General features: G+C 40.1%; 1 protein-coding gene across 7 annotated transcripts in view; it reads left to right on the forward strand.

The window, feature by feature from the left end:
- cacna1g (calcium channel, voltage-dependent, T type, alpha 1G subunit) overlaps positions 1-24,174 on the forward strand; it is a 146,113-nt gene that overhangs the window by 78,930 nt on the left and 43,009 nt on the right. For 6 of the 7 annotated variants that reach the window (XM_069664473.1, XM_069664477.1, XM_069664478.1 and 3 more), the window contains exons 14-21: positions 5,304-5,397; positions 6,428-6,609; positions 7,060-7,398; positions 8,384-8,563; positions 8,962-9,062; positions 12,978-13,101; positions 17,443-17,511; positions 19,957-20,141. In XM_069664473.1, the coding sequence (XP_069520574.1) occupies positions 5,304-5,397; positions 6,428-6,609; positions 7,060-7,398; positions 8,384-8,563; positions 8,962-9,062; positions 12,978-13,101; positions 17,443-17,511; positions 19,957-20,141 (1,274 nt within the window). The remainder of the gene's footprint in view (positions 1-5,303; positions 5,398-6,427; positions 6,610-7,059; positions 7,399-8,383; positions 8,564-8,961; positions 9,063-12,977; positions 13,102-17,442; positions 17,512-19,956; positions 20,142-24,174) is intronic. The other variant, XM_069664474.1, reaches the window with a different exon arrangement.

Genomic DNA, 24,174 nt, shown 5'->3' on the forward strand with positions numbered 1-24,174 from the left:
ACAGTTTCACTTAAACGTAAACAATTTAATTTGCTGTGTGTGTTTTCTTTTCTTTCAAGTCTTCTTTGAAAAGCAGACTCTACATCAAACCTCTGGTCGAATGCTTACTTCTTCTCCACCCCTCTCTTTTTTCTTTACTGGCACGGCCAAAAGTCTCCCTCTCTCAGTATCTGTTGTATCTGGCTGGAGGATAGAGTTGAAGTAAAGTAGAGTGGGGGAAGACTTCTTGCAAAGGCACGGCTTTTTGCAAGGCCCTGGTAGAGCCAGATTTATCCAGCTAGACTAGCGGTTGAGAGCTAATAAAGAGAGGGGAATTTCAACTGTGTTTGTATGAGTCAGGATCTTAAGGCAAACCTCTGCACTCTGGGAAATGAGGCCTTCTCAAAACAGATTTATTTTTCTATCTTTTTTAATCTTCCTGAAATACAGTGGCCGATTGAGGGCCAAAGCCTGGATTGAGATTTTGAGTGGAGTCTGCTGGCTGGTTCTAATGGTTTATATGTGTTGCTTTTTTTTTTACTGACTGCACACTGTATACTTTGCATATATCGCATTTAATGCCTTTAGGAAACACCAGGGTTTTCCATTAAAATGAAATCATTCAATCACATTTTTATCAAGCAGTGAATCATTTTATAAGCAAATATAAATTTTCAATATCAGCCAATCTAACAATAAAACTGTGAAGTAGATTTAAGTTTCTATTTCATTATCATTATTTTAGAAAATTATTATTATTATTATTATTAAATTATTTGAAAATTTAATTTTCAATTAGATTTCCATTTTTAATTTACTACATCAGGGATTTTAGTTTGTTTGACCAAACACCTGCTTAACTAGTGGCATTACTTTCAGCATCTCCTCCTTGTTTTTGTTGCGTGTAAACTGAATTTAAAATGCACACAGACAAAAAAGTGCAATTGGATGAAATGATTTCATTGCAATATTGTAAATTCATTTTTGTGGATCCCATTTATTACTTGGAGTTTGGAGGTTTGCTCCTACAGCACACGGATCTCATTTAGTTCTGGGCTGACGAGTTTCTAAAGCAGCTGTGGTAGGATACAATTTTGGTGGACACACACACACACACACACACACACACACACACACACACACACAATTACCTATTATCAACATCCAGCCTCCGTCCCCTGTTACAACCCTTTGGAAGGGATGTGATAGAGATCCCCTTGTGTGCTGCTGGTGTCTATTATTGTCTGGCTATCAGCAGCAGGCCTAGCCTGGCCCATCTCCTGTTCCCACCACCATGCCCAAATTGGGGTGGCAGAGTATAAACAAGCTATCTAAACAGCCTGGCTATTTAGGGACCAGGGATTTCCCTTGTGCCTTGCCCCCCACCCCCATTAGAGCGGAACACATCTTAGGTCTGCTCGAGTTTTTGACACAATCGATCAGAATTTTACAGTTTAAACAACTCTGTCAGTTTTGACCTACTAGTTTAATCAAATGCTTATACGACTGCTGCAGAAAGATAAGGCCAGAGAATCAGGGCGTTTTCTCATTAGGTACGATTGCTACGTACCGTTCCTGAGGCCTGAGTATGATAACCCCCCCTCTCCTCTCCTGCTGGTCAGCTTTCACAATAATGATTTCTTTCCTTACCCGAGTACACTTGTGATAGGACTCTGAAGCAGAAGGTGGCGATAATGCACCTCAAAAACAGGAAGAAGAAGAGTATCATCAACTACGCGACATTGTTTATGTTGTCGTTCCAGTGTAGAAAAGCACGCTAATCGCATGATCCCAAGCCCATACAATGGAGCCGACCTTCGTACTATGCCTAATATCATTCATATTTTGGAGAAAATATCAAGAATGACCCTCTCACCTACCTTCCAACCGTGTCAGCCATGGCCCTGCAGCTCAGAGGATGAGATCGGCGATGCTGCGCGCATACGCAGATTTTGACATTCTAAAAACCAGTCCACTTCTCTGTTTTGGTACAGTAGCTTTCACACCTGATGTGTACCGTACCCGAGTACACATGAACTGTACTCGAGACCACCTTTTCCTAATGTGAAAGCCCCCTCAATCAATGCAAAGGGGGAAATAAGCAGATATTAGCATCATTTCAAAGTCTGGACTGTATCTTCCATAGATTCTCTGTAAAATGTGTTCAGACAGCAAAAAAATGGTTGTGTTCTGAATATGTCATTCGTGCAAATTTTACTACTTGTTATTCTGTATATTTTTGCCCTAGACAAAGTACCAACTGACCTAGGTGTGCTGTAGGCTAGCCAGCAGTGTTTATGGTCAGTGTGTGCCTCTGGCTGATCTCAGAACTGACTAGTGTTTTAGTCTTACTAATTTTTCTTTTTTTTTTTTTGTGAATTTCTGAAATAATTCTGGATAAAAGTCCTGGGATAATATAAGTAATTTTTATGAAAAATAATGCTTATCAACGCTTCATTTATTTTATATGTTGTAATGCAAAGTGACCTCACATTATGCCTGAACACACCGTTTACATGTTCAGTCCTGTCTTAGCTTGGAGAAGCACCTATTCTATGGAGGACACATGGATGATTTTTTTTAGAATCGCTGAACCGTATTGCTGTCAACTAAAAATGATTAAAGCCTGGGAGGATCAATATGTCTGGGCTTCTTGATTAGCCAGCGTTATGTATAATGTATTGTGTATTTCTGGGCCAAGAGATTTTCCTCTGCATGCTGGTTATTGTTAAGAATCCAATTAGCAGCTTGGAATGCAAAAAGGGAGTAGAAGTTTAGAAGCACACCTATGGCAGACCCCTCTCAAAAGATACACTGTTAAAAAGCAAAATGAAAGGTTAATTGATGTTTAACTAAAGCCAATGGGCTCAGAGATTGCATTTCAGACAATGTGTTGCTCCTGCATGAAATCAAAGCAGACACAACAATGATTGGACAGTACTACTTGGTCGACAAACAGACCACAAACCAGAGCAACTACCATACCAACATTTTCAGCCTATCCTACAGATCCTGCATCCATATGCAGATGAGTTTAATGTTTCTTCATTTGTTCTTCTTAGTAGCTGAACTGATGAATCTGTCAACTTTCAAACCCTGGGTTAGATCCTTGAAGACAGCTGTTTTGTCTGTGTGCCTCAGAAAGGAGAGATGACAGTCAGGTTGTCTTGTCGCCCTTCACCTGGAACTGTCAGGTCTGGTCCTTATTCTTATACTACAAGGTCCTCACAACAAAGCCCCTGGCCTAGCTTTGATTTTTCTGTGAGTACACACACTGCGTCAGACTGACCTTTGCACTGACCGGAGGCTGCTGCAGACACAAGCTGATACTAACTGAGCACCTAGCAGGAACCACAACCAGGACTACCCGCCCCCCACATACACGCATACACACACACACACACATACCTTACGCTCCACTGGGTTTGTCCTATCACAGCTGTCCTTTCTGATTGATTACCTGTGGGTTGATGAGCCCTGTGGGAGAGGAGCGCTTACTGTCGTTTAACAGATTTTTTTAAATTTATGTCCAGTAATAAATTGTTGTGGGTGTTGGTTGTGGGTGTTGGCTTTGTGTTTGGTTAGCTGTAAGCATGTGTGATGGTGACTTAATATGTGTCCCAAAAAAGATATGACCAAAAGCAAGTTAGTCCTGATTTTTTTAATACTAATGGTACGGGATGAAAATCAGCTTTAAATGTACAAAGTACAAACAAAGTAAACAGCTGACTTAATAGCCTTGATGAACAGAAGTGTATCTGAATTAAATAAACTACATAATGATCATAAATAATAACTATGATAGAGATGAAAGTTGGTTAAAGTTATGTCATTCAGGCATGTTAATCTAGAAGTGTTAAGTGCAGCTGATCCTTGAAGGACGTTTCTCATCCACTGTTTCCTTTAATTGTGAGGCTCCCTCAGTTCATGCGCATCTTAAGAAGCCTGCTCAGTAGCTTATAGGTATTTAAAGTTTAAAGTTAGTTATTTGTTAAGGTAATTTAGAGAAAATGAAAATAGAAGTGAGATATATTTCCTTGTTTTTCATACCTCATTATTTACAGGATTCAAAAGTATCCCTGTGTACTTGATGTGTCCTGCTGTGAGCCAACATTTCTTAACAGGAGTGAGATGCAGGAACGAGATGAGCACAGCAACCACGGTAGCCTCCAAGCAGCCGTTGAGTTGACTGGCCTGCGAGTTTGTTAGCATCCGCTACACAAAAACATTGGCTTTAATTACAAGAAGGAAAAAACACGAATCAAGCCTCAAATACAGTCATTCCTTTGCTGCTGCGAGCAAATACAGTACACCTGATTAGTCTTTCTCTCACACTCACAGGAAGCATCAAGAAAGTCATTTGTTAGTTTAAAAGGAGGTGCCTGGTGATTAGGTCCTTAGGCTTTTCTGCACGCAGTTTATTCACTTTGCTACCACAGAGGTCTGACTCACCCAGTCGGCATTCTATTAATCCAGCATCCACCTGGCATTCTCACACACCTTAATGTGGTCTGCAGGCTCTCGCGTAGCATAACAAATGCAAGGAGGAACTCTAACGTTTACCGCAGAAGGATGGTAAGTGGAGGCAGCATAAAGCAGTAGCTGGAAGAGAGTAATTAAAAGCTTGAGAAAAGCCTGTGAAAGGCAGTGAGTAGGAGGACAAATATATGTGAGGTAGTGAGAGGAACTCATTATGACATAAATTCCTAAAACAACGATACAGAACAAAACAAAACAAAGCAGAAACAGTTCTGTTCTTCTGACAGAAGCAAATCTGTGTTGCTGCTTTACAGATTGTCTTACACCACAATTAAGTACACTCGGCGTGAGTTGTGTGTTTTAGTGTGAATATTGTAGTGTTAGCAACCACACTGAAGCTCTTTTGTAGCTCTGTATGGGTCTTGACATGTAAAATGAATTGCCATACGGCTAAATGAACTCTTATACTTGAAATACCTTGTTGCACTTTCATGGTTGAGTTTCGGTGTGGTTTCTCTATAAACCTTCTCACTCTCCTCCGCATGAAAACACTTAACACAGTTAATCTTTCTCACCCTCTCTCTGTACCCTCTGACCTTTGAACTCTGGGTTTAGGGAGACTACAACCTCAACCGCCTGCTTATACGAGTTTGGTTGCCTCTAGTGACTGATCCGAGGTCAAATCTGAACAAGGAGTGATGCTACATCGGGACTGAGTTACATCTAAGCAGGGATCTGTGTTTAGAGGCAACTTCAACCCACCTGCTTTCTATTAACTCTACAAGGAAACAAAGATTTTCACAGGTGTTTTCCTCTAACACTTTTTCGTGCTTTTGTGTGTCAAGGGGGATGCTTCTAAATCAGGTTCAGAAATTGATTCCTGTGCACGAAGTATGGAGGATGTTAACGGCAGCAAGAAGGATTTATCAGCCTCTGCAGGTGAGGCGTGCACATAAACTATACCTGTGCATGAAGTACTCACTTGCTGCATTGCTGCACTCAACCCACTGTGATTTATCAGAGCCTCTGTTAAAAACTCTCGCAAAACTTGTACCATCTGTGTTTGCATATGTCACCGTTGGCATTTTCCCTCCCTAATCTTTTTTAGATCCCTGCAGATTACGAACTGTGTTGTAATTCTTGTATGTAAAAGATTATGATACAGCGGCAGGTTAAGCTGACGGCATTAAGAGTGTGTCCTTTGCAAACATCCCCCACCTGTTCCATGTCTGTGTTTCCGACCACGCTCAGTGGGCACGTGTCTGGCAGTCTGCCTGCGCAGCATCAAACCAGAACAGCAACCTCATCCATAATTCCTCATACGCCAGTTCCCATCCCCTCTAATTACTGTTCGCGCAGACTGAAAAGCCCATTGGAAACACTACTGTATGGAGCACAACTCCCAGGCGTACAGTATCATCTCCTCTTCAGCCCCTTCAGATACTCTGTATAAAACTGCTTACATAGCTGGAAAAGCCTTACTTCTTTTCGGCCTCGGATCAGGGTTGGAAGACGGAGGAATTAACGTTATTAAAGTTGCATTCCCCTCCGCATGTCATGTATTTGTGTTGCTGCCAAACATAATATTCTCTCCCACGCATCCCATAAGATTAATGCCCTGCTGAAATATTCATGTTGCTCAGTAACAGTATGAGGCATCCATTTTTAGGTATGCTGTGCTGCGTTACAGAGGGTGTACCCTTGTGGGATTGCCTTTCATGTCCCTCCTCTTAATGCTCTTTTATTTCTTAAGCATTTTTATTTGCCTCTATCGTGCTTTTTATCATCAAGTGTCTTTTGTTCCGTCCCCTCTGTGTCTCAATTTCTTTTCAACACCATCCTCTCGGATGCATTCATACATTTTTTTCTTCTATTATTTTACATCAAACCCGTGACGTCTTTAATCATCTCTATCCTTGCTGTTACCCACTCCTGACCCACATAATTTGATCCCTCTTTCCTGTACTAGTAGTACCTGTAAATGGTCATGTGGACCTGAAGACCAGTCTGACTCCACCTCTAATTACCCACACTGCTGCCACCCCAATGCCCGTACCCAAGTTGCCTGTTGGAGGTGACCCCATTGGGGGCTTTGATTCCCGCCGAGGCAGCAACGTCTCCATAGAACCTGCCGGCTATGATAAATCTCCGGTTTGTGTATTTCTAATCATTTTCACACACAACAAAAGCAGGTAGCAGTTTCCAAGTGTAAGAAGTGTATTTTTTGGATGAAAGAAAGCCAACATTAATATGTGTGAGAAGATATGTGCTAGGATTTACCCCACTGCTACTAAGCTTTCAGAGTGTCTCTGAAATCCTTCTCTGTGTTCGGCTGACGTGTTAAGGTCATAATGATTGATGATGATTAATGTAGCGTGTCGGTCCGACACTCTACTTACTGCTGCTTCTGCCACTCTTTATGTGACAAACTTATAATCAAGATAAAGATGTCTGATTGTCAGCACGAATCTCTATTCAAATTAGCTCACGTCAAGACAAGACATAAGATCAGCACTTTTACACGCCTCTTGTAATTCTTCTTCTCTTGCCTGCTTCATATCCGTCTGACCTCCTCTTGCCTTTCTGGTTATCCTGCCCCAGACCAGTGCCAGAAGCGCCTCCCCCTATGCCCCATGGAGTTCTGGCAGTGGTCGGACCAGTCGCCGGTCCAGCTGGAACAGCCTGAGTCGTGGCCCATCACTCAAACGGCAGAAGCGGCAGTCTGGGGAGCGACGGTCTCTACTTTCAGGGGAGGGTGGCTCCAGCTCAGAAGATGGGGAAGGTGGTGGAGAAGGAGGAGGTGGGTTGATGGAGGAAGATGACGCCTCTCTGGCTAGGACGGACTCCATGTCCCAGTCACAAAGAGGGCCTCGACATAGGAGGATGGAGTCAGTGGAGACTCGGAGCTCCATGGATTTGCCTCCTGATGCTCTGCTGCAGGTAGATGCTATAAATCCATCAGTTCTGAATATCGTTGAGTAAGGGCAGTATGGGGGTTTAATTATGAATACGACAATCCTGGTTGTAGCTCAAAGCAGAAGGTGTCACAGTGAACTCATACAGCATGCAGGGTTCGATGGTAGGAGGGAGGGACAACTCAAAAATAAATCACTGACAAGCCCTCATTGTACTCTTGTTGCTTTTCGATGCAGTATGGTATTTACTTTCCTTAACTCTGCTCACTTTCAACTGGAACTATAGTTCTTTATTTATTTACTTTTCCACTGCAGATAGTACCTGCGCACTGCAGGCAAGGTTCTTAGATAAGCTTCATAGCAGCGTTATGTAAAACAGCTGCATGCATTTGTGTCTTCAGTACAAAACAAACACAGGCAGGAACACAACACACCATTCAGCTTAACTACAGAGTGTTGGGCAGGGTTGAGTAGGCTGTCCCATGTGCACAGTTTTGTTTTGGCTGAGCTCTCTGGAAACCTCAGGCAAGGTAATACCAATAAAAAAAAGAAACTACAACTTTTGCCAACGCAAAACCAAAAAAAGATTGGTTCCATACTAGTTGAGTCAAGCAATACCTTGCAGTGTAAAAGGGTGGAACTGTGCATCACAGGGTCGGATCTGAATGACAACTAATGCCACAGAAAAAAAAAGATTCTACCTGCTCTCATTGGCTTAAACAGACACCTGCATGTATACAGTTCTCAGGTATACATGATGGAAAGACTGTGCCCTGTGGCCTGGAAGGAAATTGGGAATGACAGGGTGCAGAATTTTAAGACAAAAACTTCCAAAATCTTCGTCATGTTTTATTACAAAGCCAAAGACAAGCAACTACGCACAATGCTAAATCATCAAGTATGAAACCGGGGCTAACAAAACTTAAGCTGACACCTGTCGTATAACATAATGATTCTGAAGAAATTGTTACTGCATCATGTCTCTCCTCAATGTCATTTGTCCTGTGCAGGTGCCATTCCTGTACCGTTCAGCCAGTATGCACAGCTCCAGACCCCCCTCACTGGGCCACTTACTGCCCCCAGAGCACAGTGACTGCAATGGGAAAGGCTCTCCATCAGTCCTGGGCCCCACACATGTCTCCCTGGAGGACAACACTGAAGAAGAAAATGCAGAAGAGGAGGCCACCTTGGTCAGTCTGTTGTCATGTTTGCTTGTTCTTGTCTTCATCAACAAATATTGCAAGAAAGTTAAAGATGAGGAAATCAGGATTAGTTATAAGTAATGGAGATGGTTCTGGTTAATGATGTACAGATATTTGAAATAATTAGAACATTCTGTTTTATAGGAGGGATAAAAATGTGAATATAAAAAAAAACTGAGCTGGAATCTCAGAGGGCCTATTGCAGATTTGTTTTTAAAGCAGGCAGTTTCTGTTGCCCTTTTGGACAAACCTTGTTTTTTATTCATACAGTATGTGCAAGAACAAACAAATTATAATCTTATAAAATAATTGTGGCTCAAATTATGCAACAGGCAATTGTGAACACATGAATTATAAATGTACTGTGCACTTCCTACTCCCTCCAGGGTCGTGTTGCCAGAATGTTTCACTGGCTGGAGAAGAAACAGCCCGAATGGTGTCGACAGAGGGACACCTGGTCCCTCTACATATTCCCTCCAGAGTCAAGGTAATATTCAACCTCCACTCATTTCCATAACTCCACCTCTTTGGCCTGCTCTTAGTTTTGCAAGTTCCTTTCCTTAATTGTGAAATTTTCATATATTCATGGAAGTTCACAGCTCTCTGAAGGTGTATTCCCTCCTCCTGTGGAAGTTGGGACAAATTAGTAGTGTCATTAAAAGTAATATCAACTTTGAACTGAACTTTTTAAATGACAGGAAAAAGGTAGGCTATTCTCTTGAAAACAAGAGGATTCCTAACATTGCATTTGACTGACATACCATATTGCTGACTGTAATGGGCGAGGTTTTTTTTCTTTTTTTTTTTACCAAATGTGAGCGCAGCGTTTTTTTTCTTTCCTATATCAAGTCCTTTTCCCTCCCTAACTCTGCCTTCAGAAGTCTCTTTTATCTGCACATTTCTGCCATGTCAGGGGTGAGTAAGTAGGAGCAGAGGGAGGGAAGGGAGTATCTCCTACTGAGAGCTGCGTGTTATCTCAGCCCCGTGCTGAATCCATTACATCCTACCCTTCTTCGCCCCCAATTTCCTTCACTCCTCCTACTCCTCTGGGGCTTTGATCTGTGCTTTTCTGCTGTTTGTAAGGGGGATGCAGCTATGAGGACAACACCAACACCACCAATATGCTGGCCCCAAACTGCCGCCACAGCCCCGCAACATGTTAATTAAACATTAAACAAGTAACCCTCCAACGGGAACTTAATGTTAGCCATCACCAGTGACATAATGTCTGTTCCAAATGAGCAGATGTTTGAAATGTAATGGCTCTCAGACGTAGCATAAAGATCTCCATCGTGTTGCCCACAAAGGAGAAAGTTTTAGACTTGGTCAAATTAAAAATAAGTATTGCAAAGAACGCTCTGATCTATACATTAGTTGATGGATGGCTCTTTAAAATAGTCTGCAATAATACTTTAGAAATCTTAACAATATGACTCAATCTCAAATAGACCAATAATGTCAGACAAAAATAACGGAGTGTGCGGTCTTAAAATAAGATGGATAAAAAAAATCTAACTTCCTGTAAAAATAACTGATAATTTACTAAACCTGGCTAACTCACCACTACTGGCAAAGTGGACGAAGGTAAGCCTAGTTTGTGAGCTTACAGAGTAAAAAGTAAAACTCTTATCGTGTATAGCTCAAACTACATGGAAAAAGGGAGGGGCGGGCGACTTGTGTCAGTGTTCATAGGATACAGTTACGTGCTTAAGTCTATAGCATACAGTGAGTGCTAGACCATATCTCTCAAATAGGCTTGAAACGAAATCACTTTTTCTACAAAAATGTGCAAAAGCATATTCATAATATTGTTTCATATTTTTACAAACTTGAAAAGAAATTAAAATTCAGTTGAACATTCAGCGTTCTTTAAATTTGAGCCATTCTGGATGGCACAACCTGGAAAAGGTTAAAAAGAAAAGCTCCCTGTCGTCTGTTATTGTCAGAGTATCAAGAAACTGAAGGATCTTGGCTCAAACCGGGCTTCTAGCTGGCTTTCAGTCACAGCGGGCAGCAAGGTTTGGTTCTCGTTGAGAGTGACATCGAGGACACTGACTCTGTGTGGCGCCCGTTCTGGCCTTGAACCATCGTGGACGCCCGCCTGTGCTCACAATCACATCAAGAGACAGCAGCGTAGTGGGAGGCTGGAGTCTAGCGGCTTTCACATGGACCTGAGTTCACCTCAACCTGCCTTTGGGCTCGCTGTTGTTGCTCCTGCTGAGTACTGCAGGGGAAGGTTTAAATGAATGGAGGACTGGACTGCCTATAAAAGCATACTATGATGCAGTGACTGTGGTTAGGTGTGTCCACTGCAGGAATGAGCTGTGTATGAACACAACTCTATGAGCATGGGGACTTACAGGACTCACTAAATGTAGTTCATACATGACTAGCTAATAGAGAACTAGACTGTAACTTCTGGGGGAAGTTGGTCATCTGACACGCAGAATAATTAGATACAAAAAGGAATAGAACAAAAGACAGCAGGGAGAAAGTGTTTGTGGAATTAATGATCTGCAGCATTTTCATTTGAAAACTTTCTGTATTGCTTCTTTCTAGTTGAAAATAGTATTGCATAAAAGGAAATCAGCCTTTAGCTGAACAACATATCAAATGTTTTGGCATCTGTCAGCTCTTTCCTGAAAAGCAATCATCCAGCACACAGGAAGTGATGCAGCTTAGTTTTCTTGGAATACACAGAAGAAGAACTAGGTCATTAGGATGAGCGGCTTGTATCTTTTCTAGCCCCTCTAGATACTTAAGATATGGAATTGCCTAAGCATCACCAACAGAAACAGATCCAAGCAAACAAGTTGTATTATCTCCCACGGCCACTTGGACAACGTGACAGGTGATTGCTAGAAAGTGCAGTGCAAAAACAGACTGCAGAGAACTTCAAAGAATTAGAAAATAGTTAACTTTGTTAAAAGCAGCTACAATATTAGGAAAATGGTCAAAATGTACAGATTCACAGCTCCAACTACTGGAGTAGTGTTTGGACAGATATTTATGAATATAAACTTTAATACATATTTTTGTCAATCAGGCCAACTCACATTTAGAAGCAAATGAAGCGTTAATGCCAAGAAAACTTATAAGGTCAGTAAATATCATCAGAGTGAAAGGCTTTAACACTTGTGAAGATCTCATATCAGCCATGCATCAACATGTCAGCCACTTTTTCAAATCCCAAGTCGGACAGGAAGGAGTCTTTTTGCTCTTTGTTTGAGTGTGTTGTGACAGGTTTTTACTGAGGTTTTGGTGTTCGAGTGTGTGTGTGTGTGTGTGTGTTAGTGGGGGGGTTGTGGTGATAGTCTTGGGAGCCATTTGAACTTTACAATAACATCCTCAGTGAGACCCTTCAAAATGTGGAGGAAGAGTTCGCACCAGAGACGTGTGTTTGCCATGTGCCCTCCCTCCCCCCTGCCTGAGGATAACACTAGAATATTTAGCATCAAGACTCTGACATGCAGATATCAAAGTAGATTTAGTACATCCAATCTTTAAACTATATGCATAATGATTACCACATTCAGATGACAGACACATGCACCCAGACTCACCCGTGTTGACACAATGCTTGCTGCATTGCCAAGTAAAGCCGAGAACTCTGATCTGGGCCTAACAATAATGTCCCCGCTCTACACTAAGACCGATATGAGCCATCAAAGCACATTTGATGCACAGTTAAATCCTTTCTGGTGCCACACATAACAAGCGCTCCCTCTTTCTATCTCTCTGTTGTCACAAGCTAAAAGCCAGGGAATCGTTTCATGTTGCGTAATGAAAGTCAGACATAATTAATGACTCCTAATTCTACAGTGGTTCATTAGAGATTTACTACATGTACGACAGGCTCGCTCACTCTTAATTGAATGCAATCTTTCATTACCTGTTAAGTGTGCACAGTGCTTAACCAAGTGTCCTTGTACAGTGTGTAAAATTATTTCAAATTTTATCAGTGTCTGAATTGAGCTGTAGATAGTTCTTTCTGTTTTCTATTTCTAACTCCTACAGCAACTACATGTGTGACAGATTTTGAATACAAAAGTGAATATATATATTTATTAAATATATTATATAGGTTGTACCAGCAATAAAAAAAACCCTGTTAAAATTCTTTGTGCACTGGAGGTTTCAAGATTCCACATCTGTTTAAGTGTTCAGCCTCTAGTAATAAAGTTGGAATATTAACCCACACCACAATCTTCGTTTTTGTGCCTAAACCAAACCACATCGGACTGTTGTCATATCATAAAACCAATTAATTATTTGGAACCTCTTCTGTAATTATAATCAGGAATCATGGTATTTTTCCTCATATCATATGAAAAACATTAAATTGTTTCACTTGCCTTTTTAAGTCACTGTCCAGTGTCAAACTAATGTTTATTTCTTGCAGGTTTCGGATCATATGCAATAAGATCATCACCCACAAGATGTTCGACCATATTGTGCTGGTCATCATCTTCCTCAACTGCATCACTATTGCCATGGAGAGGCCTCGCATTGACCCCGGCAGTGCCGTGAGTCTCAAAAGTTGTTTAAGAGTGCAAACACACTATTCACTACACAGTATGTGACTATTAGCTCACTAAAGTCAGAGGAACAGATACAACATGAGTGTATTCACAGTCGTAATGACAAAGAAGCAAGGGGAGTAAAAAGGAAACTCAGGCTAATTGACAGGTTGACAGGCAAAACAGCATGCATCCATACATAGTGTATATCACTGGCAGCTCATTAAAGTCCATACAGAAATAAATTAGAAATGGAGAAAGTACCTGTCAGCAAGTCAAAGCTCGATTTCTGTTCAAAGAAACGCACGCATTTGTCCAAAACAGAAAAAGCTTGAGTAGCTATGTGCAGGGAAATGGGAACCACTCCTGGCTGACAGTGAGCCAATAGCTTTGTGTAAGGTGTGCAACAGACCTGTATATACTGCACTGCATTATCAACAATCACCTTTTAAGCTAATGCACCATTCCTTCAAAAAGAGGAGGGCTGCTTTAAACAAGACACACTCACACGTACACATAATCTAACTCTGTGTCCTTCCAATAATAGCAGCAGAACACAGCCTCTCCATGCATAAACACAATAATTATCACTGTTAGATTTTTTTCTCACTGAGTGAGGTGTTCCGTGAATGGGCCTAATTGCGGTTCGGTCTCGCTGGAACGCTCCGTTCTGCTTGTTTTGCGGCTGAAACACGGAGGAGACAGCGCCGTTGTAATTGATTCAATTATCTGTGGGCTGGCGTACGTGGCTAATGTCCAGAAAAGGAGATGTTTAACAATTTGAGGCTGCCCCACAGGCTGCCTGGTCTAATCAGGGTGAAGAGATCACATACACAGATAGATGGGATGATGTCTTGCCTCTAACCTCTGCACACACACACACACCCACATAAATAACATAAATGCACATAATCTATCACTGTAGCCATTCTAATAATACCATCAGAGAGTTGTATTTTCACATGCATGTTTTTTTTGTCGGCCTCCTGCTGCACCCTGAGGCCATTATTGAAATGAGATGGAAATGTATGACGCATAGAGTAGCCAAAAAAAGACAATGCTAAGTCATTATAGTTTTAAGCTGTGATGCTCATGCTGCAGATCACATTTGCCCGGGTGGTCATTGCTTGAAGTTGCTTGCTTGTCTGTGTGGATTGTTTTGAATGAATGACGAGGGCTGTAAATCGATTTCCACTCGCTGATTCTGTTTTGGCTGTGTATAACACCAAACATGTATAATTTATCACTCTGCTGCTACTTTTGCTTTACATCACCCATGGTGCAAAGCCTGATGAAAGCAACATGTTTAAAATACAAATGTACTTATTTTCTCAGAGATAAAATGTTTCAGTCAGTAAACATTTAATGTGGAATGGGGGCTGAATAATTAGTTTATTGTAATGGAAGTTATGACACATTGCTGTTTTGGTCTGGTGCTGGAGGTTGCCTGGATACTGTCTTCCTGTTGCTCAATGGATACAATTTAGGATGATTATACCACCTATTATGAAATATTATTCTTAATTGAGCTTTGGGACAATACATCACTGTCTAGAGCTCAAAACGGAATTATATCAGCATAAACAATATAAAATACAATCCATCAAGTTTTCTTCTTCCACGTCATTGGCTCCAGAGCACATTAACACAGAGAGATGGTGATACACGCTGGGCCTTGATAAAAGCTTTCCAGGAATTATGTAACTCTTGTGTTTATTCTTCTCTGAGTAACAGGAAGGGCTTTTAACTGCATAACTAACGCAGCGCCTTATTGACCTGAAAGTTGTCCACAAGCACCCTTCAGCCAGCTATCCTAAAAAACAAATGTATATGAAAGTGTGTGCTTTATAATATACATAGAACAAATACACAATACACACACTAATGCTCACTCTGGCACATTGAATGCATGTTTTTTATCAGTGATTGAAACAATTACAGAAAGATGGTGGAAGCTTATTTTGAAATGCGAGGAAACAAGGAACTGGATTCCTGTCGCTGTTGTTTTACAAAGTGTTTCTTTCAAGATAACTATGAAAAAATTTGAAAAAAAAAAAAACTAGAGCCGTAAAGGAGGCTCCCACGCCATTATGAAAACCCATCTTCTTAGTTTTTGTTAATTTTATTAAGTTCATTTCAATTGGTCAAAATAATTAAAAGTTTGTCTCATGGTTTGAGCTAAATATAACAAATGTTGGAGCAAATTACTAGCTTGTTTAACATTATCTGTTTACATCTTCTTAATTCAGCATTTATTAACAATTTATTAATTTCTCTTGCCCTGAACCTAAGCGTAGCTTATCCACATTTGTGTCCAGTTAGGGAAGATGGTAAGGCAGGGCTACAGGAGAATGCTGCAGAATACTGCGGGCTACAGTATAAAGCTATTTGTTAAAAATCTATGTATTTTATTTATTGCTGAAGAGAGCCTTTCTGTGTGGAGTGTGCATGTTCTCCCTGTGCATGCATGGATTCTCTCCGGGTAGTCCAGCTTCCTCCCACAGTCCAATGACTGTGGGTTAATTGGTGACACTTATAGGTGTGAATGTGAGCGTGAAAGGTTGTCCGTCTCTATTTGTCAGCCCTGTGATTGACTGGCGATCAGTCCATGGTATCCCGCCTCCCCCACAACCCTGAACAGGGTAAGCGGTATAGATAATAGATAGATGGATGGATGGATAGATGGATGTTGTTGGGTGGTCTGTCCTCTGTTGAACTTATGTTAACCTTTCAGCAGATGACTACTATAGCGCCCCCTCTTGGTTATTGAACAGCAGGAGCCTATTGTTCGAAAAGGGAATTACCCTCAGAATCAGTTAGTGTGGAGGAATACAAAGCGCTACTACTTCTTCTGCTGCAATTTAACTTTCTATATTGTTGCCTACTGTTTGTAAGTATTCTGTTCACGACGTATCTTACATAAGAGGCAGAATATAACTGCTAAACTTGTGTTTGCTCAAGGACACTTTGTTAATTGATAACTAGCATAGCTGTTAGCTGGTGGTTAGCACTATGACTCAGTATTTTCAGTTGCTCAATCAATCGTGGCCGTATGTTGTGGCCATATTGCATGTATTGGTTATATTCTAATTCTAATTGCTTGTTGGAAGACCTAACAGTGTTAGCTAACTAACTTTGAACAATCATGAATAAGTCATTGCAAAAGAACAATATAGGGCCTGCTAGCTGACATAGCATCTTCTATTTAAATGCAGGATTTTGGCTAGTAGCAGGGTATATTTTTATAAGTTGCTGGGGCTAAAGTTGACACCTTTAAGGCTGCAGCAGGTAAAGAAGTTATGAACAACTAAATCTCGAGCAAGAATGTGACTGGACTGATGGCAAATATAACACACTGTTGAACTGGTGAATTCATTAAGGCAATTCTGACCGCTTTATCATTGCCTACCACATGATGGTAGTTCATAGTGAATGAAAGTATACAATCCGTTCAAAGAGTAATGGCTGCTGTCAAGCCTGGAATTTATAAACCCTCTTTAAGACAGCATTCCCAAAGATGTCATGCCTGACATTCCCATAGAATTTACAAAGACTGCCATCTCTGTGTTTACGTGCGTGTATGTGAGTTTGTGTTCCTCAGAGCATGGGTGATGTTAGTTGGAGGTCGTGGGAAAGGCAGCCACCTCCACCCGCTCATAAGCACACACACACAAACACACATCCAGTACATAGAAAGTCAGTGGCGGCACAGAGTTGTGTCTCCTCAGACTGAGAGGAAGTAGGGTAAATAAGCAGTCTGTGAAGGGATCTTTTTCCTGCTAGTTTGCTTGTTTTCTCTCATCAGCCCTTGTAAATATGCTCCCATCTTCTCTTGTGAGCACACACACCACTGAGCCATGCTGCTTCGGGCAACAGGGACGCATGGAGTGCAGTAATGTGTGTATAGATGAAGATCTAATAGCTTGATTCTGATGGTGCTGTGTTGTGTGCAAAATTATTGTGCTTGTTTTTTTTTAAATTGGTTAAACAGAATCTTTTTGCCAAATGTTCCACAGGTGGTATAATGCCACTTGTTCCAAGCATTTGTTTTCCTTCACTGTTAAAAGGCAACACAACATTTTAGGCCCACAGGCACAGATGCCTTGTTTGAATACTTCCTGTAATGTTAATAAATAGTAACCTTTGTAATTGCCTGCCAGCCATCATTAGCGATTGCAACAGGAAAATTGTTTGCTCATACATTATTCAGCTGTACACTAGATCAATTTAGAAGCAGACAGAGAACACACTCAGTAGGAAAGTATGCTTTAAACAAAAACATGATATTTACTCATTAGAGCTATTAGCATGTACACTCAACCATGCCTCTCTTCCTTCCTACTGCAGGAGCGGATCTTCCTAACATTGTCCAACTACATCTTTACAGCGATCTTTGTGGCTGAGATGACTATTAAGGTGAGACACGGTGGATCTAAAAACAAAAGACAATCTTTCTATGAGAGTCCTTATCCTTGTCCTGTCTAAAGCTATAAGAGTCATTTTTTGAAATATTTTGGTCATTTGGCCTTTGTGTCATTCTGCATAGAAGTAAATATCTGTTTGATTCTTTAGCATTAACATTACAATATTATATGGTTTGGGTCCTATTGTGGTATTTTCATTTTATACTTTTTTAATCCCTGGATGACGTCATTACTGTCTTCTAGTCTTTCTCAGTTAACATCAGCTCTTATGCCTCAAGATATTCAATGGGCTGGGATTATTTGTTACTGAGCCTTATCATTTGTCTGCAGCTTTGAAAACAGATAAGACATCTGTAGTCACTAACAATGAAAACATTTTGCATTACATGGAGAACCGGAAACTGATTCCATAAAATGCTCAGAGACAAATCTGCAGAGGAATGCAGTCTGCTTCATACCTATATGCTCTGCTTTAAGCACCACAAATACAAATTAAAGCAGAGTAGATGGAGGAAAGGCAGGAAGGGGGGAAAGCGAAAAAGAGATTGCGAATCCGCCAGAGAGCGAACACATGCAACGCACACACAAGCTCTCAGGCTGTTTCATAATGCCATGAGGAAGATTGTCTCGCCAGTATTCAAATAGCCCAGCTTTGAATGGAGGTCCATGCAGGCGTGGGTAGGAGCGAGCGGAGGCAGAGGGGAGGAAAGTTCATGGGTGTCACTCATTGAAAGCCTCTGTCTCTATTTCTGGTTCCAGCGCAATTGGCGCGCTCACAAATGTCGGGCCTGCGCACGCACGCACACACGCACACACGCACACAGACACACCCATACAAGTGCAAAATGAAAACATAAAGGATCATGAGGTACTATTTAATTTAGGCTATTATGATATAACAGTGGTGGAAAACTTACCGAGTTCTTTGAGCTCGTAAACATTTAAATACTGCAGAAAAAGTCCAGCTTTCAAACTTTCAAGCTTTTACTTCTTTTACTTGCTAGATTGTCTTTTACTTACTAAATTTATAATAATGTCACTGATGTTTCCTTCTTTATTTTCACGTTTAACTTTTCTATAAGACTACTTCTGTAACATGACATTTAGGATGTACATTCAGTACTCTTTAGTCTTTTCATTGTATTTTATGGAGGGAGATACTGGTTAGTTATATAATATTTCATCCACTCAATTTAATGTAAAGATTTAACAGTGAGTTGCGGTGATCACATATTTCACAAAATCAGAAATGTTTCCATTTTATATTATGTTGTGCCACTTTATTATAGTTTTGGCTCTTGTAAAGAGTGGGATTATACAGAACACTAAATATACTCTACTTGATATATATACAAATATGTATTAGCACCATTTTACTGAACTACTGAATGACTAAAGGGATCCTATGTATTTTATCTTATCTCTATTCTTCTCTTTTTATGTATTATATGTATTTCATGTTTTATATTTTATATTTAAATAATTATAATGTACAGTCACAGAAGCTGTGTACTTTTGCTTTTGTTACTTTAAGTACATTTTTCTAATAAAACATATTCATCTTCAGTTAAGGATGAATTTATATGAAGAATTGTGCTGGAAATCCTGGTGTTTGAAGTTCTTTTAAAAGTGATGTTCTACAGTAAAATTATACAATCGTTTCATTATTGGATTACTGTTATCGATGCAGAGAAGTAAAACATTCAGTATTTCCCTCAGTAAATCTGTGTAGAACAGATGTAAGGTAGCATAAAATGGAAATACTCAGATTAAATATAATTACCTCAAATTTATAGGCACGACAATAAAATGAACATTTTTCCTGCTGAATTCAGCGGAGAGTGAAGAGTCCTTGGAGGCTGGCTGGCGTTTTTCATAAAGTTTGATCAGCCTCTGTTATGGTTCCCCTGCCACAATATTCATATACAGTTATTCTGTTATGCATTGATTAGCATCCACTAATTTAGATGATCTTCTATCCATCCCCCGCTCTATTGCTCCTTCATCTCTGCATTTACAGTTGTTGTTTAGAAATGCATGCAGCCTGATTGAATAAGTTTGAGCTAAAAATGATTTCCCAGAATGCAGATTTCTTCATGAGCAGAATAAATGATGAGTGGAACCTATAGGATTAGATATGAGGTTTGGGGGAGCTTGCAGCATTGATCATCTTTCCTTTTATGCTCCAGGTAAACAATCACTCTGCAAAGTCAATGAGCTGCACACAAAAGATGTGAAGCATCAACTCCTTATGAATAAAAAAACAATCTGCAGAAGCACAAACACATACATAATGAATTTCTGATTTGTCCTTTTATGCCACTTAATATTAGATATTAAATGTATCCAATTCAAATTGGAAGTTTACCATTTGTGCTTTCTGTATCATTGTCATACAGTAACTAGCCTATGTTCTATATGTCTTACATGTGTCCAGATTGTAGCTCTGGGCTGGTGTTTCGGGGACAAGTCCTACCTGAGGAGCAGCTGGAACATTCTGGATGGGATGTTGGTGATGATTTCCGTTATTGACATCCTGGTGTCTCTCATCTCCAATTCTGGTACCAAGATCCTGGGCATGCTCAGAGTCCTGAGGCTGCTGAGAACCCTGAGGCCCCTTCGGTAAGTCATTCTCCCAGTCATGCCTGGACTTAATGGATAAACAAAGAAACTGAGATGACAGACAACCAACCCTGAAAGTGTTGAGAGGACTCAAGTCTTTACCTTTTGGTAATATTAAAATGGACGGACCAATACAACCTTCGATAAAAATACATATTTAACTCTCTCCACTTCATAGATTTATGATAAAAGCACAAGAAGTGGATTATTTTTTTGGCTGGAGGTGGAAACAAATTGAGCTTTCTCTCAGCCCTCACGTACCACCTTTGGTAGCTCTTAAGAGATGTGTGTGTGTGTGTTTGTGTGTGCGTGCGTGTGTGCGTGCGTGTGAGTAGGCATTTATTATTTTGTTCATTCATGCGTTTGTTATTGTCAGTGTGTACACAAATGCTCCGTTTTGTTTATTTGAGCGGAAATATGGCGGAAATCACCAATTTGGAGAGTGTATTTGTATTTGCGACACAAAATATGTGTGTCTGTGTATATGTGTCTGTGTGTGTGTGGGGGGGGGAGACACCGAGGGAAATTCAGACTGGATATCAGACAGGATATATCTTCCGTGTATCTTTTGTACCATTTGCATGTTTGTGGCATCATGCTTGACTTGGTTTACAGCCACATGCCTTGTATCTCATCTCATGAAGGGGGGCTCTTAAGGCTTTGCCCTTTCTTTCAGTGTTCAGGAAGAACATGACAATCAAATATTCTACAAACTATTACCTTCTTTTTAAGTGAATACTCTTATTTTTGTATTATGTGAACTATGGAATGAGTCTGAATGTGCTGACATTATGTTTTTATGTGTAAGCAGTATGGTGGTATGTACGGACATTCATCGATGTGTCTCACAAATGACCAATCAGTCGATCAACTGACCCTGAGTGCTATGATGCAGATTTATTGCTCAGGAATATACGAAAAGGGTTTTAAAATAAGCAATCGTCAATGAATAGTGCTAATTGTTTCAGTCATTTATGCAAAATGACCTTTATGTTAAAAGATGATTACATTAGTTTACTATTTGTTGTGATTCTCCAAGTTTGGTCCATCATTGTTGTGAGTAGTAACAACTATAACCTTTAAGTTGAGAACTTTTAACACTGTCACATTGATAAAAAGTCATACCTGGCAAGAATAGCAGTCACACAATTATACCAGGGGGGTGCACTACCAAGCAGGATTTGCGGTTATCGAGGTAACTTCAGGGTTGACTCAGAGTTTTCAGTACTACGAAGGTGGTTCACTTTTAACTGGGGTAGATCACCATGGTAACTTATGCTGAACAGCTGGACTTTCTTTATATCTTGTTAAAATCATAGTTTGCTCTTAGTTTGTAAAATATGTCTATCAGCTCCCGGCAGACTTGCCCGTGTTTAGATTGGTCATTTGCTCCAAACAACGCCCCTTTAATGTGAACGTGTTATGAGTGATGATACGAGTTATCAAGTCGATAACCAGCATCATGTGACCGTTTAGTGCGATGATCTTTGTCAGGTTCAGTGAAGCCAGATCAGGAAAAGAGACCCTGAGTATTTTGAACTCGCTTTGCAGTACAGGCCCCAGATTCACACTTTTTCTTGTAAAAGAAAGGAATAAAAAAAACAATCAGAGTCAATAAAAGTAAAAAACATAAAAATATATCAGAGGCATAGTGAGGAAGATTTGTTTGGCTCATTTTGTAAACACAGCATTGAAACATGGCCCCTCCTCTCCAGCTCCCCTAATGGATTTCACACATTGCCGCTGCTTCACACCATGCAAGCTGTTATTTGATACATCTCCACTCTTTATATTAATATCTCCCCTCCCCTGGCTTTAATTGGAGGTTTTTTTTTCCAGATAAGCCATCTTGCTTTGCCAAAAGCTCATATGTCAGTTCTGAGGAGCGGGGAAGGATCTCTGAAGAGCTCTTAACACGAGAACAGCCTTTGCATATGTTTTTAACTGGCTAACTTTGGACACAGATTAGATTGATCTTATACATAACATCACTGAGGTTCAGATTAAACAGATTAAACGTTCTACATCATCTGCATCATTAAATACCGAGTTCACAGTCAGAACATAAAGTAGATATAAACACATATAATGTATAAGTGATAAAAAGACTGTGCCAATAGAGACATTTCCTGTGCCACTAAAGAGGACGAAGCACACAGTATTAATACTGGGTACAGGTTGTTCTTCATGAAGTTTGTTAAACAGGTATCAGGCTACAGAAAGAAAACCACTGCTGTTCTGCCACTGATAACTTTGAGCCTTCATTTGTATTGTACATTGCATGTGTGCAAAAACAGACTCTATCATAAGTCTGCGATCCAGGTGTGATCAGCTGCCTCCATCACCGCTCATCATCATCACTTCACATGCCGCTTTCTCTTTTCTCCACAAAAGCAATTTCCTGTTTTCCTCTCTCTTGTTTCTTTGCCCGTCTCCATGCATCCCTGATGGGAGGGAATAAGACACGAGGAAAAGAAGCAAGTGAGCCACACAACTCCTGATGGGTCATAAGTGGTAATGGAGAGGGATAATTCTTTGATTACAGGATAGACCCTGATTTATTTTAGTTTTAGTGGCAAAAATGTAAACTGTAAATGTAAAAACAATGCATAATAATGCATTAAAAAACACACATTCACAGTGAACTATGGCATTTCATTAAAAGAAAATATTAAAATAATTAAGATGTTTGTTATAATTATGTATTTAAATGTATTTAAACTAAATATCATTGTAAACCATGCTGTATTCTCTCATTCTAGAATTTTATCTTATAAAGACACCTGCCCCATAATGCCTCTGCTCTGCCTCACTTCCTCCCTGCCTCCCAAAGATGTGCCTGGATGAGTCATAACTGTAACAAATACATTATAAATGTTACATTAGGTTTGAATTTCTTACAGCATATAGGAGCCTGATGTAAAAAGATGTTTCAAATATGAGAACGGGTACTGCCACAGCCGTGGCAAAAAAACCTTAAAGCAACCAAAATAGCAACAGAACATGGGGACCGGATGTCCTGCATGAGTGTGTCTGCTACACCTGCTCAGTCTGCCTTCACCACACTAAGCCTTGTCCCTGTTGCAGCAGTACAATAGCCAGAGCACCGGCCTCATTAAAACTAGAGCAAAAGAATTGCTGTTTGTGGAATTCTAACAATTTGTTGGTAAAGGCTTGCAGCATGAAAATAGGCCGCAGTTGGCAAGTAACTTTCTGTTGACACAAGCATTGGGGCTGTGATTAATGTGAGACCCCGGGGTCTAAACTATTTAGTTTCTCATTCTGCTTATATATAATTATATATATCTTCGATTAGAATTAAAAGAACTGTACAGCAGCAGGATCAAAGTTACAAATTATTGACAAAGAAATGTGCCAGTGTTTACAGTATAGAGAATATTTTCAATTTGCAGAAATAATAATCTATAACATGAGCGGTGGTGAAGCGCATTGGATGAAAAATAGAGACTTTATGTTTAAGTAATGTGATTCAGGTTATAAACAATATCAAAAACTAAAGCAAAACTTACTTAGGACAAACAGTAAAAGTGGATGGTGAAATGACCTGCACTTTAATCAACAAAGTAGATTGTAATGTATGATGTATGAATGTTAATGTATGATGTATAAATATTATTGATGTTTGACATCTAAGAAGGGCCTGGTCATTTCCTCCCTCTAGGGGATCATGTTCATGGACAAGAGTCTAAATGCTTTAGAAACACCAGCAGGGACTTCACATACTTCAAAATAGATCAGAACTGGTTTAGATTGACTGTTTGATGCCTAAAAAAAACTAATATCCTTACTCACTTAAAAGTATACTCTCTTACAACTCTTCACACAAACTGCCAGCAAGTCCTTTGTCTCTCCAAGTTAACTAGCTGTTTGCCCTCTTATATATTATCCCCAGAGGCCAGCAAGGCTTAATATGAATTAACATGGAGTAGGAAAGGTTTAAAGTCAGATTAGAAAATATATAGCATTTACTCTAGTAAATTAGACAAACTTTAAGTTTTGGGGAAATATTCTT

This window comes from Semicossyphus pulcher, unplaced genomic scaffold (assembly GCF_022749685.1).
Source record: "Semicossyphus pulcher isolate SPU_LCO1_2020_fin unplaced genomic scaffold, fSemPul1.0.p SCAF_16, whole genome shotgun sequence".
Lineage (NCBI taxonomy): Eukaryota > Metazoa > Chordata > Actinopteri > Labriformes > Labridae > Semicossyphus > Semicossyphus pulcher.